The sequence below is a fragment of the Lasiodiplodia theobromae genome (assembly GCF_012971845.1).
Source record: "Lasiodiplodia theobromae strain AM2As chromosome Unknown scaffold_9, whole genome shotgun sequence".
Lineage (NCBI taxonomy): Eukaryota > Fungi > Ascomycota > Dothideomycetes > Botryosphaeriales > Botryosphaeriaceae > Lasiodiplodia > Lasiodiplodia theobromae.
Genome location: NW_023336585.1, coordinates 176,027 through 192,511, shown reverse-complemented (window position 1 = coordinate 192,511; position 16,485 = coordinate 176,027). Strand labels below are relative to the sequence as shown.

At 54.0% G+C, this 16,485-nt stretch overlaps 4 protein-coding genes across 4 annotated transcripts; 2 read left to right on the top strand and 2 right to left on the bottom strand.

Annotated features, from left to right (window-relative positions):
* Positions 1-9,691: 9,691 nt before the first annotated feature.
* Positions 9,692-10,572, bottom strand: LTHEOB_3454 (uncharacterized protein; the record flags this gene model as incomplete). Its single annotated transcript, XM_035512379.1, has 2 exons — positions 9,692-10,491; positions 10,554-10,572. 2 exons carry the CDS (start codon positions 10,570-10,572, stop codon positions 9,692-9,694), a joined length of 819 nt encoding a protein of 272 aa, XP_035362542.1.
* Positions 10,573-11,307: 735 nt separating this feature from the next.
* Positions 11,308-11,876, top strand: LTHEOB_3453 (uncharacterized protein; the record flags this gene model as incomplete). Its single annotated transcript, XM_035512378.1, has 2 exons — positions 11,308-11,436; positions 11,490-11,876. The coding sequence occupies 2 exons, from the start codon at positions 11,308-11,310 to the stop codon at positions 11,874-11,876; spliced, it is 516 nt and encodes a 171-aa protein (XP_035362541.1).
* Positions 11,877-11,979: 103 nt separating this feature from the next.
* Positions 11,980-13,263, bottom strand: LTHEOB_3452 (Major royal jelly protein; the record flags this gene model as incomplete). The annotated part of the gene is made up of 1 exon (XM_035512377.1): positions 11,980-13,263. The coding sequence occupies one exon, from the start codon at positions 13,261-13,263 to the stop codon at positions 11,980-11,982; it is 1,284 nt and encodes a 427-aa protein (XP_035362540.1).
* Positions 13,264-14,349: 1,086 nt separating this feature from the next.
* Positions 14,350-16,422, top strand: LTHEOB_3451 (Dead deah box helicase; the record flags this gene model as incomplete). Its single annotated transcript, XM_035512376.1, has 3 exons — positions 14,350-14,628; positions 14,677-15,902; positions 15,951-16,422. The coding sequence occupies 3 exons, from the start codon at positions 14,350-14,352 to the stop codon at positions 16,420-16,422; spliced, it is 1,977 nt and encodes a 658-aa protein (XP_035362539.1).
* Positions 16,423-16,485: the final 63 nt, after the last annotated feature.

Here is a 16,485-nt window from a genome sequence, read left to right as displayed (position 1 = left end):
TATACTTTCAAATCTCAGCGGACAAGAGAAACCCGAGAGAGCACTAGAGAAGTCGCACCGCGACGCAAGCTCGGCTCGTCTTGTCCCGTCTGGCAGCTACGACCAACGACCTTCTTCTGGCGCTGGCGTTCGTACATTGTGTGCACATTCATGGGCAGGCGTCAGTGGGAGACGGGTGGAAACTCTTTTCATGGATAATGCTGACGGGAAGGGAAAGGGGGGTGGGATGTGGGCGGTCAATGCATTATTCCTTGCATTTGAAGGGGAATGGGGAGAGAGAGAGAAATAGGCCTTCTCGAGCTTTCCTTTCCTGCTGTTTCAACGATGACTACCTCTACTACGAAAATATGCATTTGACCACACCCCCCTTTTTCTTTTGTTGCCTCTTCTTTTTTCTCTCCCTTTTCCTTTTTTTTTCTTGACTCTCTCGAGCCTCGGCTTTGGGAAACGGGATGGGCGGTTGGTGTGGCTTTTCAAACACACACACACAAAGCGATTGTACGCGGGTCTCTCTGGGTAGAATATGATGGGTGGTCGGAACGGCCGATATGATCTGTAGGGGGAGTGAGTGAGTGGAGTGAGTGATTGAGTGAAAGTAGATGGGAAGCTGGGTTGGGACTGGGCTGTGGGCTGGGCTGGGCTGAATGATGGGTGTGGCTGATAATGCTCCTCCACTTCCCCTCGCCCTTTAAAATTCAATTCCTTTTTTATTTTGTCCTGTCTTTGTTTTTGTCTTCTCGGTGCGTGTATGCGGACACGTGATGAGTGTATTTCCGAACTGTCGCGTCATGGCTTTTTTTTTTCCCCTTTCGTTGTAGAGAGGCTGGCTTTTGATATGATACATAGATTTCAGGGAAGTAGTCGGGGCTGGACTGGGTTTTGGTTTCTGGGCTGGAATACACAATTTCTGTTTTTTTTTTTCGCACGGGTTGTTCCAACGTGTTTTCGATTCGATGTTGATCGGGAGTCGCGATGTGGAAAAATTGAAACCGGCGGGATTGCGAAGATAGACAGAGTCTGAGGTGGAGAGGATAGGGATGGGGAGGAGGAGGGGGGTGGAAAACAAAAGCGGAAAGCAAGCAAGGGAGTACCCGACAAAAAAAACGAGGCCAGGACGGAGAAAGCCGGGCGTCCGGGTATTACATAGAAACAAGTGATTCTGCTGGTGGTGGTGCAGGCGTTACGCGTGTGTTTTGTGCTACTGGAGAGAGTACATACCGTGCCCTTCGGTGTATTTTGGCCAGAGAGTGGGGTCATTTTGGCGACGGGAAGGGATGCGGTTGATTGAGGGCCGTGTGTGTGCCTCTTTGTTCTGGGTGTGTTTGATATTCACCGCAGGAGTTGCGTGAGAGCAGCACCGTGTGTCATTTCGAGGCTGTGACCGGTAGGTGCATTGTCGTAGTGTTAGACCAGTTGTTGTGGATTGTCCAAAGGTGTTTGTTTGGCACTGTCGAAATATGTGTCTTGAAAGCGGGATTTAGTTATGTATTTCTTCCTGAAAATGCTAAGCATGAAGGATAGAGGTACAAGAGAGCGTGTGTTTGCGCACATCTGCTCAACGCCCTCTGGTGTGGCATCACTACGTTGTCCATACCACTTTTCTACCAGCAATCACTGAATACTCAGGGGATGCAGTCGGTACGATTAATGTGAGTGCTACTGTTGAAACCCCATTCGGGACGGCAGACCTGAGCCGCATCCATGTCCCGCTTCTCGAGCGGGAGAAACGGGGGATAGAGCATGTTTCCTGCGTTATCTCTTTTCCCGATCGTCCAAACCGTTGGGTTCGGATTTGGTTCCGAGTCTTTACCATTGGACGAGTGAACCAATCGCTCGCTTTACGATGGTCGCCCAATGCCACTATTTTGGGTGGGAGAAGCTGGCAGCCATGGCCTGCGGCGCAGTAGGGGGCCTGAAAGGGCCTGCGTGAGGCTCCCGGAAAGGCAATGTTTTGCCATGACCTGGAACTCTGCATAACTTGCAGGGATTTACGGCTAGCTACAGGAGAGCGGAGGTGGCGGCGAACGACACGGCCAGTTGCCTGAAAGGGGTGAGGCTGAGAGGCAGGCAACGTGTATGTACGATCTAGACCTCGCTGGAGGGCAAAGGCTACTACTGGAAGACGGCCACTGACCACTTGCGTGCGACAGAGTATCTGCACCAACACACGGATGTGAGGGACATCGACAATGGATCGCACATTCTGTCTGCTCCTATATGACGGCTCGCAAACCCCTTGCCGTAGGGTACGTCTTGGCTGGTGGTGTGGGTGTTGTATGGGTACGAGTATGTGATGCAGGCAGGAAAGTTTGTTAGCGTTGGAGGTTCTGGCTGTCTTCGTCAACATACATACATGATCATCCTTGTTGGCCTCGGCGCGTAATCCGCGGGATGAGCACGGTGCGGGAGTTTGTGGGAGCTGAGCTGCGCCATGGAAATCGTGCAAGCTGACAACGGGTGCAGATAGGATGCCTGCGCAGCCATGGACACCGAACATTTGCCTTGCGCTGTGCGGGCGGCCATACGTCTCTGTTTCGCTTTCACATCCGTAGTCACTTCACTACTCTTTTTCAGATAGCCCATGCCGTCCCATAATCCTGCTGATCATGCTAATTGTCACTGCAATGGGGTCGCCTCTCAATCACGGTAGTTGGGCGCTTTGCCCCTGAGTGTATGTGCGCCCAAACACTTTAGTGGATGCAGAAGTTGGAACTCGCCATGCATGACATGGCTACCGCAATGCAGGTAAAGTCGTTCCGGATGTTGAAAGTTGAAGTTAATAGCTGAGTATGAGCAGCAGGGGGAGTGCCAATGGCAATCACTGTGGGTTGGTTGGTGGATGAGCGTTTCTGGCATGCAAGACGCAAGCACCAGGGGAAACCTGAATCCGAGCCGTGACTCACCTCAAGGTACTGTACAACGCACCTAAGTATTTCGCCGGCAGAGGTTTGCGAGAATAGTGGGTCATGCGGAGGTGTATGGTGGTTGCCAAGTACAGTGACGCTGCCAGCAGCAGGTGAGGTTGGTACGGAAAGTTGCGGTGAGTAGAAGTATCGTGAGTCTTCTTGGAATCGGGTGGGCTTTTGGTGGAGAGCGAAAGTTATGGTATGCGGTGGAACTAACACGTAGTGATAGAAAGCCACGGAACTGTCGGATGGTGAGTGCTTCCTCTAATGCAGTCCCTGGTGATCTTGGCAAATATGTAGAACTGAGTAGTGACGATAGGAAAGAAGTTCCGCATAGCGGCAAGAATCCTAGGTTCTAGGGTATCGAGGAAGTGAAGTGAGCGGGTAGACTGGCACTAGGATTGGGGGAGGAAGTCGAGTGAGCGCAGAGGAGCCCCCGACTTCGGAACTGCGGGAGACAAGGGCACATGGCATTGGCACTCTATCAGTCAGAGGCACGGAGACTTAGGGCCTAAGGGCGGTTGCACTAATTGCGAGCATCGATGGCGGGTGTATGATCGAGCTGGAGGCATCGATTTCCAGATCGCCGGGCCGTCGCTTTTCGTGAGGGGGCGCTTCTGGTCCAATGTGGCCTGACAAAAAGTCGATTGGGCCTCTCCACGAGGGAATGAGATGGCAGTGCAGCCATCGTGCATTTGCTATAGTCAACTCAAAGGTCGCCTGCTGCGGCTCCTAAGCGCGAAGCCGATCCGCCACATGATTTGCCGGCCAATCGGCGTCGCTCAGTGCGTAATTAAGCGATTCTGGGTGTTTTACCATTGGGCGGGGCACACGGCCCGGCGGAAGCATACATCAAGATGCTGGGATGCTGCAGGTTGGCAGTTTCCCATGATAAATCCGCTGGTCCGAATTCGCAGAAAGCTGTAGGTCATGAATCCGAAGATTCCAATCGTGAACAACGAAGTCAGATTGATTCTTCAAAGGTAGCTGAATAACGAAGCATTAGAGACTTGCAACAGGCATATCAACTAGTGGATACCTGTGAAATCAAATCGTCTAATTAGAAGCTGCGTCATAAGTAATATGCAGCCATTAAACTTCCCGTGGGGGGTTTCTGTGGGGGGACCTCTTGCATTCAGAGGCTCGGGAAAGCCCTGGTTGCAGAGGAGGCGGTCAGCACGCGCTTTCTGATGTGCCGGTAAATCTCGAACGTTATCTGCACGAATTCAAGACGAAGTGCCTTGTTTCCAAGTTAATTGGCCGCCTCCTCGGGCCGAACTAAGGCTATGTGAATGCGAATCGCGAGTACGTGAGCGCATATTCATGCATGTTTGTTGGTCAGGCAAATACCATACACTCGGTGGCGGCGATGACCTCCCTTGGTCATCTGCAGGCAGCGTATCGAAAGGGGAAGAAGTTGCGAGCTTCTGGTGGCTTTCACTTCAGAGCTATGTCAGCTTATTAGGTGCGGCTTTCAGCTGTTCCAGCATTGAGGAAGTGGCGGTCGCTACCTTGTCTGCCATAGGGAGATGAGCGGGGGGCAACGAAGCACCCCTCGGCGTCCCTTCGAAGGGAAGCCTCGATGTGACGGACGAAGTGCGAACCACACGGTATAAGGCATTCGTGCAGTTTCACGCTATCTCTATCTGGGACAGAAAGCTGCTGGCTTACCTGCAGGTCGTGCATTGAGTGCCGTCAAATTGCCACTGCGGCACAGCAAGTGCGCTAATACCAGCCTCCTTACCGGGGGTCGTCAAGCAAATGCGGCCCGTCAGCTGCCAAAGGATGTGGCGGTCAGATCGCGAAAAAGAGCCCAACAAACAAAATGTGATCGTTCATCGTTTGTTGGGATCTCGGACAGGTGAATGCTGCTGCTTGAGCATTGAACGGGCGGGTGAGTTGTTTGTGATCCCACGTCATACAACTACCAACATATTGCCCCTCGCAGCTTTTTGTTATATTCAAAAAGAAGGAAAGTCCTGAAATTAGCAGGCTACCAGTGTGTTAGACCTTCAACGTTAGCCTTCGTACAGTTAGACATAGCTTCACGGTAGTCCACGAACGTCAGGTAATACAGGCATTTGGCAGGAGTTAACTCGGGTTTACCAGCGTGTGTGGTGTAACACTTACTATCGCCTTCTGTCAGTGGCCTGGTGTCCGGATCCAAGCAATTGAACCACGGAGCAGGCGCTGATTATCAGGGATACCCGGTGAAACTTCCTTGCAAAGACGTGTGTCGATCATGTGCAAGGATCGCGGGCCCTGTTAAACTGCAGAAAACGTCACCTTGTGTACACCATGCAAGTGCAGGCAAAATCCCTGGCGTGTCTTGATGCCCAAGATCTGGAACCTTGGAGAAATATCTCGCGGTGAGGTAAGAAGCATCACAAAGATGCCGCAAAGGTTACGCAGATCGGACGCAAGATATCGTGACCGGGGATGTTTTGCTCGACCCTCGGCAGCGTCCGGATTGACAACGCGCCCCTGCATCTTCCTGGTGCTACATGTCTTATACATGCTTCTCGAAGGGACGTGAGCAAGACGCACATGTCACACGACAGGTACACGCACATTGCTCGATTGATTGACAGACAAAGCCTCAGAAGATGCTAGAGGATGGAGTGAAGGCGCCTTGCTTTCCGCGCTTGAGACGCGATGCAGCTTCGTAGTGCGGCAATAACCGCTTCCGCGCTTCTGTGTCAAAAATTGATAGGCTGTGGCAATGGCGCCAAGGATGCAGCCGCGCTCGTTAGGTGTACCAGTCGGGATCGAATTTCCTTCGCAAGGCAAGCGTGTCATGGACTCCTTGCGCGCTTCGTGGGGGCCTTGGTGGGTGCTCTGCAATCAAGTTCACCGGAAATCTGGTGGAAGTATCCTTTGGTTTAGAGCTAGGGGCGATTCCCAGAACTATCATGGATGCGATGGAATATTTAAAAGCGTGCGGATTCCGTAGAGAGACTCACATCTGAATCTCATAGTCCTTTGACATAGAGGCTTAATCGTTTTCTGTTGTCCAGAAGGAAAACGCACATTTCAGAAGTCCATTATCAGTGAGCACCCAGGTATTGACCTCATTCGCCATGAGTTAGCCAAGCTTTCCCATGGCATATTCAAAACGTACTGATCATGATCCCAGGCAAATCGAGATCTTCAAGTATGACAACGTTGTCAAACCTTCCAGTCGAGCTTCGAGATGCAGTTTGCGAGTTCGTGGAGAAAAAGGATCTCCACAACGTGCGATATGTTTCCCGCGTCTTTGGGGTAACGGCCGCCAGGTATGCTTCCCCTCGAGGCGTCAGCAGAGTTAATCAGTTGATGATATATGCAGATTCTTATTTGACCGTGTTTACCTTTCTCACCATCCGCGCGACATCGACGCTTTCGAGCGGGTTACCAGCCATCCTAAGTTCCGAGATCACGCAAAGGAACTGGTATTCGATATAAGCACATTCAATCCAGATCTCCTCAATTTCGACTGCTTTTGGCATTTGATCTCTCAGCATCCACCAAATTGTTTGCGTGACAATCCAAACCACCACGGCCACATCGTTGACTCTGAAAGAAGCAGACAGTGGTATGAAACCGCTACCAAGGAATGCGGCGGGGACGTTGCTTTGAGTACCAACCGAGGGATGGAAGCCGCAACAGGTTTCTTTAGATGGTTTCAACCACTTGCTCAGCAACACATCCACAACCAGAGAACAAACCGAGCCATCCATGCTCTGCGGAAAGCCCTTATGGCAGGGTGGAAAGTCGACCGCATCATCGTAACTAGCCTGGCTCCTAACGACGATTATCGCCCTGACAAACCATATCTGTTACCAACACGTTCGTGGAACATGAGGGAATGGGAAAAGAAAATCCCTGAAGTAGCAGGTCTCATTCCTCTACAAGAGCTCCTTCCGAGAGTAGGTTGGATGAACTTGGTAGGTGAGTTACCAGCAATTCTGGAACTGGCAAACTCTGGCCGCAGCCTCGACGAAGTAAGTTTGCTCCGATAATCCAAGGTAATGCCTTAGAAAGCTAATACTTTCTAGTGGCAAAACAGAAGGTTGAGCTGGCAAGAGTGGAGAGCCAGGCTTGCAGCTGGGCAGGTAAACGGCGTGACTTGTTTCCATCCTAACCCGTTAGGATTGCCATTTCGGGAACTCTCTTTGATTCTTCGGACCCTCGAAGAAACGAAAAGGCTTAAAGAGATATCCGAATTCTCTGTATTTCCGGGCAACAGACTCCATGAGGGTTGTTGCAATGGCGGAGAAGGAATGTCGTCAGCAGTTTTTCTGACGAATGGTCTTGATATGGCCCGGCTGAAAGGACTTGTTTCAAATCTAAAAGTCCTTCGGCTAGTTCCTGAAGCGTTGGAAGAGGTTGATGGTACATTGTCCAGGTACACAGGACTAAACGACATTCTCAGGTGTGGAAGTAAGTCGTTGCAGGAATTGTACTTGAACTTCATCCATCACCAAATGATGGCGTCTAGCGGCTACCTGCTACGAAACCTTACTTTCAAGCAGCTGCGGAGGTTACATCTCTACGACATCCAGTTCACCGACTTAGAGCTGTTCAGCTTTCTGCTGAGGAACAGACACTGCCTCCGGAAGCTCATCCTCGAGTACTGCTTCATGACGGGCGACACTTCTCTCGTGCTCGACGAAGACGGCAATGCTCGGCGCGCATCCTGGTGGTGGCTTGTCCTTGATGAGCTTCGGAGTACGGGATGCTTTCGAGAAATGGACTTGTACATAGATTTTGTGAGTCAAGAATGCCCGGGGATAGCGGGGGAGACATTGCGAATGGAAGGGAACCCAGAGATCGAAGAGGGCATGGCGAGGTGGAAGGCGTGGACCGCTGGGGGTGATGGATTTCCCTTACAGCAACTTCCCGGCTCGGATGGAGGGCTAATTCCCGCCTCGGGAGGAAGGATCCCAGCCGAATATCGGGAGTGGTTGCGCTCAGCACTGTAAATACGCCGGGAGTAATGCCGACCGAGTGGCCTGGATTGGATGACGGTCCTGCGGTGAAGGCGAGCGAGTGAGCTTTCTCCCGGGTGGAGAGTTAGGGCATGAATATGGGCAATGCTTGTGTAGATCAGTGGTATTAATCGGCAATGAAGAACTATAGATGATCCGAGACTGAGTGGGTGAGTGTGTGGCGTGGGCAGGGCAGCTGGTGCCTGAATGAAACGGCGGGAGCCTTGCTCCTCTCGGATTAGTCGTTGCCGCGACTACCGCCATCTCTTCCGTCGGCTCCTTCTCTCTTGTGACTTCCTTCCTGCAGTCCAGATGACAACGTCATGCCCGCATTGTCCATTTTCATCTGCTCCCGATGCTCCTTCGTCGCTCGAATTTGACCACTTTGATTCCAGACTACCTCAATGAGCACTACCAATCCGCCCCACTTAGTCAAGTCGATCCACTGTTTCGATGCGCCCACAGCTTGAATCGAACATCGCTGGTTGGGCTGCTGCTGATCGGGACTGTGCAGTTCGTGGTCAGACGCCAACACCGTTGTATCCGTTGTATCCGTCGCCGCGCCCAGCCGCCTACCGCCAATTTGCCTAATGACCCAATTCAAAGGCAGACTCGTGCAGCATTCTCTTCCTCAAACCACCTCTTAGACACGTCGAGAGCATTTGGGGAACATCGATTGTGAGCCCATCTATGCCTGGAACCAAGGATGGAGCGTGAGAACCAAAACTTTGCGCGGAAGCGTTTCTGCGAGCGATCAAATTCGAGCAATCATGACGGCTGGTGCCAATAGGCTCTCGGAACAAACCGAGGCCGCACGGCAGTCGAATCAAATCACCCTGCCGTCCACGTCTTCTCGCCTCCTCGACTAGGACCTCTGAGAAAAGCGCAATTGGAAAGGTTGTGACAGGGGCAGAGACAGGCAGGATCCACTGGACAATCACAACCTCGCAGCAATAGCCACAACCCAAAACTTTTTCGCAAGTAGTAGAGCCGCCGCTCTGCTCATTCTTTGGTCGCTAAACTTTTGCGCCGTTCGCTCTTGTCCTGCTTACTTTGGTCCCCTAGGCCATTGCTACCTAGCTTGGACCCTCTAAATCGTTCCGGCACAGGAGGAGGGTTTGCGAGCTTCGCAGCATTCGAAAAAATCGCTGTTAATTTCCTTGAGCCCCTGTCACCTCTCAGCGCGTCCACATTTTCCAGGGGCTTGGAGCAACCTAACTCTGTATTCTCCTATTCCGATTTTGCACACGCCCTCAAGAGCCTGCGATTCTGCAGCGACAAGAATTTGGCAAGTCGCCACGTTGCTTTTCATCAAGAGAACAAGGCTAACGCGATGCTGATATTACAGCTTGCCCGGGTCACCATGGCCGTTGATGAAAGCTCAAGCCTAGCATCCTAGCTCCGCGAACCTTCCGCACCCGTTGTTCTCAAAACCCGGTGACACGATTCAATGGGTCGGAAATACTCGAGAGGGACAATTTGGGCATAGTTGGAGGTAAGTGGTCAGTGGCACATAGTAGGAAAGCCTCAGGGTCGGACAGCTAGGAGACTTGCGCGCTCCTCAATGGCTGGGTCGTGCACGAGAACGGGCTTTCTCGGCGCTGAATGACTGAGCAGCAGGCACTTTATCAGAGAATGCTCTTGGAGGACCATATCTACGATCGGCACGATCCAATGGTGCGCACGGCCTGCTCAAGCATGGTTCGTTCGATTGCGCATACCGGCCTGAGAACCCCAAAGGCACTGTAACTCAGCAATCCGCAACCTTGACGCCCAACCAGTCGTACCTGGGAAATCTCGAAATCTTGTCATGTACTAGAGTCCGCACATCGCCAGCAGTACCCTCTTGCTCCCATCCTCCGAGTTCACGTCGCCAATATATCCAACCATACCTTCGCCCACGTCGGCCCACGCCACAGGCGTCTCGTTCTGGTCGACGGGCTCCGGAGCAAAGACGAAGCTCTCAATGTAGCTATCGCTCCGCGGTACATACAGTCGGTCTTTCTCCTCGACGTCCATGAGGTGCACGGCCTTGACGCTGTACTGCGGCGCCAGGTCGGCCGCCAAAGACAGACGGCGCATGTTCTCAACTCGCAGCATAAACGTCGACCGGTGGTAGCAGAAGGCCTTCCACGGCAGACCGAAGGCCGTGCTGAAGACGTCTTCCATGTGTGGCAGGCTCGAATCGCCGCTGAACTTCTTGCAGAAGACGACGGTGCCGCCGCCGCTGCGGACGTACGTGTTGAGGTACGCGAGGAAAGCGCCGTACTGCTTCATCTCTTCCTCCTTGGTCTTGGGCGGCCTGTAGCTGCCGTACACACCGGCTTCGCGCTGTTCCTTCAGCGCGAAATTGTTGGTGAGGGCGGCATCGGCGATCAGGATGGCGGACGGCTTGACGGCCGCGCCGAGGTGGGCGTAGGCGGTGGCCGGGTTGGTGGCGCAGAGGACGCGCGCGCGGCTCTTGAGGTATTTAGGGAGTTCGAATTTTTCTATGTCTTCGATGGTGTCCTCGGAGAAGTTGAGGAAGAGGATGGTGCGCTTGTGGGCCGCCGTCTCGTCGGAGGCCGGCGTGGATGATGCCATGGTGATGGTGGGTTGAGCTGTTGGGTCCTCGCCTGTGGGTTGTCAGCAAGGTAAGAGAGGGTTTTGAGACGCTGTTGGGGCTGAGGAAACGTACTTGCAGGTTCCTCGGTCATGGGTGGCGGAGGTGGAGGAAGGAAGATGGGTGGTGCGGCTCGGAAGGTCTGGGTATAAAATGGGCTTGGATGGTAGGGAAGCACGCGCGCACGGGCATGGTCTGCATCGAAAGGGTCCACGGCTGCAAGCAGGTGAGCTGCTACAGGAAGGTGCCCGGCGGTTCTGTGTTATCACGGCAAAGTGATGGAATCAATCAGACACAGCCAGAAAAGGCACCTTTGATTGGGAATCGGCGAGCGGGCTAGCAAGCATGCTTTGATTTCCTAAAGCTGCGGGCTTGCTACGGCTTGCTACTATTCCTGGTGCTTATGTAGCATTTGTTCCTTTCCGAGACGGCTCAGCTTGAATCCATGGTAGCAAGTATATCAGTATTCACCGCATTCACCACACGGTCATCTTTTGCACTATTTTGCCAAAAATATATTATCGACCTTGCGTGGGTCGTTGAAGCTATCGTCCGGACGTATTTGTAAAATTTTAAAAGCTTACATTTGTGTCCGGACAATAGCTTCACCTCCCCAAGAATGTCCAATAAATGTAGGATCACCCACACAATAGTAGACGGTTTCACGTGCCAAGGCAACTAGGCAGGCGCCCACCCAAAGCATTCATAATAGCGCTATTGTTCACAATAGGGAGCATTGTTTAGCGGAGGGTACATATACTCTGCCTCTTCTGCTCCGCGGCCGCTCTTCCGCCATTTCCGCCATTTCCTTACTCCTCCTCTGCCCACCATGCCCATACTCTCAGCTGAAGAAATCATCAAGTACGGACGCCGCCTCGCGGAGGACTTGTCCGATCTCGGCGACGCCGCTGGGCACAATGCTTTCCTCGGAGAGCGCGTTGCGCACCCCGTTTCCGAGGTAAATTTGCTCCTATATATACTCTGCACGCAGTTCACTGAGCATCAATCCAGGACCTGTACGAGAAGCTGATGGCAGAGTTGTTGGACTGCCACGACAAGATCAAGGAGCATATCGAGGAATTCAAGACTGCCTATTACGAACGAACCAAAGGCAGCAACAACAACGATGTCGGCGATGAATCTCCTCAATCCTCGGAGCCGACCTCTCCCATCTACACACCACCTTCTTCTCCTGAGTTGCCGGCCTCTCCCATCTACACGCCGCCCTCTCCTCAGCTGCCGGCCTCTCCAATCTACGTGCCGACCTCTCCCAACTACACGCCTCCCGAACAAGACGAGCTCCCCGTTATCTCGCTGGACGAGAAGGAGAAGGAGAAGGAGAAGGATGAGGAGGAGGTCCAGTACTTGGGAAGCCGCAAGCGCCGCCGCCTGGCCTAAAATCCATCAGATAGCCCATCTTCAAAAAGAAATTCCATCATGACTTTTTGCCTCCTCAGCAATCAATCCTTTCCCATGCATGCAACAAGTGAACTACCAACTCTCAATACACCCCCATAATCTTCCTCCCCCCCTCCGGCACCTTCGCCCTCAACACCACCCCGGGATGCACCCTCCCATCCCGCCCACCATTCCACGCCGGCTGGAACATCAGCTGATTCACGTTGACGTACAACCACCCGTCCTCGCCCACGCTCGCCGAGTCGGGCCAGAGTATGCGCGGATCCCGCACGAAGGCGTGCGTCTGCAGGTCGCGCGGGTCGAAGTAGTACACGGCGTTGTGCTCCGGGACCAGCTGGTAGACCAGCCCGTTCGAGTCGCCCTCGAAGCCGTTGGCGTTGCCGCCGCGCTGGCCGAGGTTCGACACCGCGTTCTTGGCCGCGCGCTCGGCCAGCGCGTCGCGCCGCAGGAGGTTGGCCGCCGGGACGGAGTAGAGGTAGTTTCCGGTCAGGGGCGAGTAGTAGATGGTCTGCCCGTCGGGCGAGATCTGGAGCCCGTCGAGCCCCTCGCGGAGGTGCCCGAGCGGTTGGCGGCCGCCGGGGCTGCGCTGGTAGAAGGGCTGACCGTGGTAGCTCGGCACGTCGCTGTCGACGCGCAGGACGGACGGGTCTTGCGTCAGGCGTCGCCAGGACTGCCCCGTGCCGAGGTCGAGGACGATGAAGCCGGGGCGCCCTTCGTCGCTGGAGTCGACGATGTAGGCGACGCCCTTGCCGCCGGAGGAGGAGGTGGTGTTGGGGCGCAGGTCGAAGCGTACGTCGTTCATGTAGCTGTCCGGGTAGTGGACGTCGGCGGGGAAAGTGTAGGTCTCGTAGATGGAGTCGTTGGCGAGGGATATGGCGACCAGCTTCGGGCCGCCCGGTTGGGCGTAGGGCACGGTGACTGCGCCTTGGGAGTTTGTGATGGACGGCCGACCCGTGTCGAGGGCCCAGAGGGTCTCGTCGCGGGTGGCGGTTTTGGGCGTGATGTACAGCGCCTGCACGCTGATGAGGCCGCTGGAATCGGCGCTGCCGAAGGGGATGCCGTTGTAGCTCGTGTTGAGGGCGGAGACGGGGAGGTTCAGCTCGGCGGATGGGTATGGGGCTTCTGCGGTTTTGTTCACTGCTTCTCCGAGAGTGTAGGCGTATTCGCCGCGCGTGTAGCAGACGAATAGCCTGCCCGTGCTTGAGACGGCAAGGCCGATGGGCCATTGGTCATAGTAGTAATGGAACTCCTCTAAAGGCGGTCCATATGTCCCGTTGTCCGTGCGGAGGATGGTACTTGAAGCGTCCTGGTAGGTGACTTGGCCATAGACGAGGGAAAGTATCGAGGCAAGCGCGAAGTATTTCATGGTGTCGTTTGGGTAGACGGAAGAAGGATAACGAGGAGGAATATCCGGAATGAATTGCTTGGGATATAATTGTGCTGCCGCCGTCGAGCGACACCAATTGCTCTTGTATGCGTCCACCCTTACAACCTTACCGATTCGCTGTGTAATGCACTTAGCGGCCTGCAACATGACGACATGACACCGCATTCGGGTCGATCCCCCTCGCCTTCTCCGCATCGTCAGTCTTGGCACGCTCAAGCTTCCTGCTAAGCATCATGTCTTGAGCTTCTTGATGAAGGGGCGAGCGAGTGGCGTGGTTTGCGATTCGAATTCCAGTGAATGCGTGAATGCTTAATGAAGGGACACAAGACCTGATGCCTATCCACGTGGAGTATAGCATCCCTTTTCGTATATCTCGATACGAAAACCCCTCATTATTGCGTCCAGGGTTACCTTCGGAGATAGGTGGCAGCTCCAGCACTCATGGTGATGTACCGAAAAGCCGACAAATCGGCAGAGGGCTTCGGAAACGGTCCTACAAAGAAGATTCCCATGAGCGCTACAAGCCGGAAATAGAGGCGAGGAGGCCCTTCTAGACAAGCCCAGATAGGCTCCATTTAGGAGTTTTGATGCCATGCAAAACCTCAGCGCAGAAGACCGACCAGCTATGATGATCAGTAGCGTCTTATCAGGCGTCTGCGGACCTCAGTGGTCCAAGCTGTCTGTCACCTTCTGCAGACTCATCTTTGGGAGATCTCTGTTCTTATCAGGTTGCTATTATCTTCGCGCTTTGTCTGCAAGCTTAGTAGAGATGGCATGCTTGTTGAGGTATTGTTGAGTGTCGGCTTGCAGTGCAATCTCCGGTGTTATGCGCGGCGGCCAGTGCCACATTACACATTGTATGCGCGCTGATCAGGCCAAGCAGTGATTGTACATGAAGTGATTCAACTGTAGTTGAGATTACAGTTTGAGGGGCTGGAGGATTGCGGCCCTGGGAGAAGGTTGATCGGCAGGCGCCGGCAGTGGCGCGTCTTCCCGCAGGCCAACGTCAGCGCGACGCGACGCGGAACTTCCATCTCTCTCAGTACTCCCTCGAAACCACATCCCATGCTCCGCACTTCGCGCCATGCGTTGAGAGGTATCGTCTACGGGCTCCGGTCCTGGAACAGGCTCATTGGCATCCGCCATGCCACGACTGCAGCCCGCGCTGTGCCCGCCGACGAACCTCCGGTCTCAGACTCGCCTGCGCCGCCGCCGCCGCCGATAACGAGATCCGGGATACAGTTGCGCGATTACCAGGAGGAATGCATTCAGAGCGTCCTCTCTTATCTAGAGAAAGGTCATAAGCGACTCGGAGTCTCGTTGGCGACCGGAAGTGGGAAGACGGTAAGCGCTGGCGCCGGGCTCCAATAGAGCGTCGCTGATGATGCGCAGGTCATTTTCACCCAGCTGATTGACCGGGTCCCGCCTCCGAACGACGATGCGACGCAGACACTCATTCTAGCCCACCGCCGAGAGCTGGTCGAACAAGCCGCTCGCCACTGCATAAATGCCTACCCGGAGAAGACGGTTGATATTGAGATGGGCAATGTCCATGCTTCAGGCGCAGCCGACATCACTGTAGCCTCGGTCCAGAGCATTATGTCTAGTGATCGAATTGAAAAGTTCGACCCGAAAAGGTTCAAGCTCGTTCTGGTCGACGAAGCCCACCACATTGTGGCTAGGCAGTACTTGGAAGCCCTGGAATGGTTCGGGCTGAGGCACAAGACAGAATCTAGCACTGCTCTGGTCGGAGTTTCAGCGACCTTTTCAAGATTCGATGGAAAGAAGCTGGGTGCCGTTATTGACCACGTTGTCTATCACAAGGATTATGTCCAGATGATTGAAGACAAATGGCTGTCCGACGTAATCTTCACTACAGTTGCCTCCAAGGCCGACATTTCCAAAGTCAAGCTCGGGGCTAATGGTGACTTCCACACCGCCTCCCTGTCCGAAGCGATCAACACGAACGAGACGAACGAGATCACGGTCCGTTCATGGCTAGCGAAAGCCAGCGATAGGCATTCTACTCTGGTATTCTGCGTTGACTTGGCACATTTGTCAGATTTGACGGCAACTTTCCGCAGGCACGGCTTTGACGCAAGATTCGTCACCGGCGACACTCCCAATAAAATCCGAGCCGAACGCATTGATGCCTTCAAGCGGCGGGAGTATCCGGTGCTCTTGAATTGCGGAGTCTTCACCGAGGGCACTGATATTCCGAATATCGACTGCGTCATTCTGGCCAGGCCGACGAGATCGCGGAACTTGCTCATCCAGATGATTGGCAGAGGGATGCGTCTGCATTCCGGCAAGGAGAACTGCCACATCATAGACATGGTTGCGACGCTTGAAACGGGAATCATCACCACGCCTACTCTACTGGGGCTGGATCCCGACGTCGTGCTGGACCAAGCTTCTGCGGATGATGCCAAGAAGATTAAGGAGCGCAAGGAGGTAGAAAAGCTTCGCGAGCAAGAGCTTTCCCAGATCCGGCCGGGCACACCATCTGGCCCGACCGAGATAAGAAGTACCGTCACATTCACAGAGTACAGCTCTATCCACGACTTGCTTGACGATACTTCTGAAGATCGCATCGTACGGAAGATTAGCAATTACGCGTGGGTTTGCGTTGGCGAAGACCGCTTCATGCTCACATGCAATCAAAGCGGCTATCTTCTCGTGGAGCGGAATGATGAGGGACTTTTCATCGTCAAGCATACCAAACCCATGCCTCAGTGGCAACGAAGGAATGGTTCGGTTCCATTCTACAAGCCGCTGGTCATCGCTGAGGCGGATACGCTAGAGCACGCGATTCACAGTGCCGACACGTTCGCAGGGGAAACCTTCCCCTTGGTGTTCATCGACAAGTGGGCACCCTGGCGCAAGAAGCCGGCATCAGAGGCGCAGCTCGAGTTCCTCAACAAGCGGCGGGACAAGGACCACCAGTTGACGCAAGAGAACACGACCAAGGGCCGGGCGCAGGACATGATCACGCGCATCAAACACGGTGCCAAAGCACGGTTCGAGAAGATCCGGGTGCAGACTGCGAAGAGGGAGCGCGAGAAGGAGCGGGAGCGGCGGCAGCTGGAGAAGCTGAACCCCACGGTCAAGGTCGGGCCTCTGGCGCAGGATATGTGAGTGAGCAAGGGAAAGCGGAGAGGCTGGAAGGACACAGGAGGTAGCATCCCAGCTCAATAATTT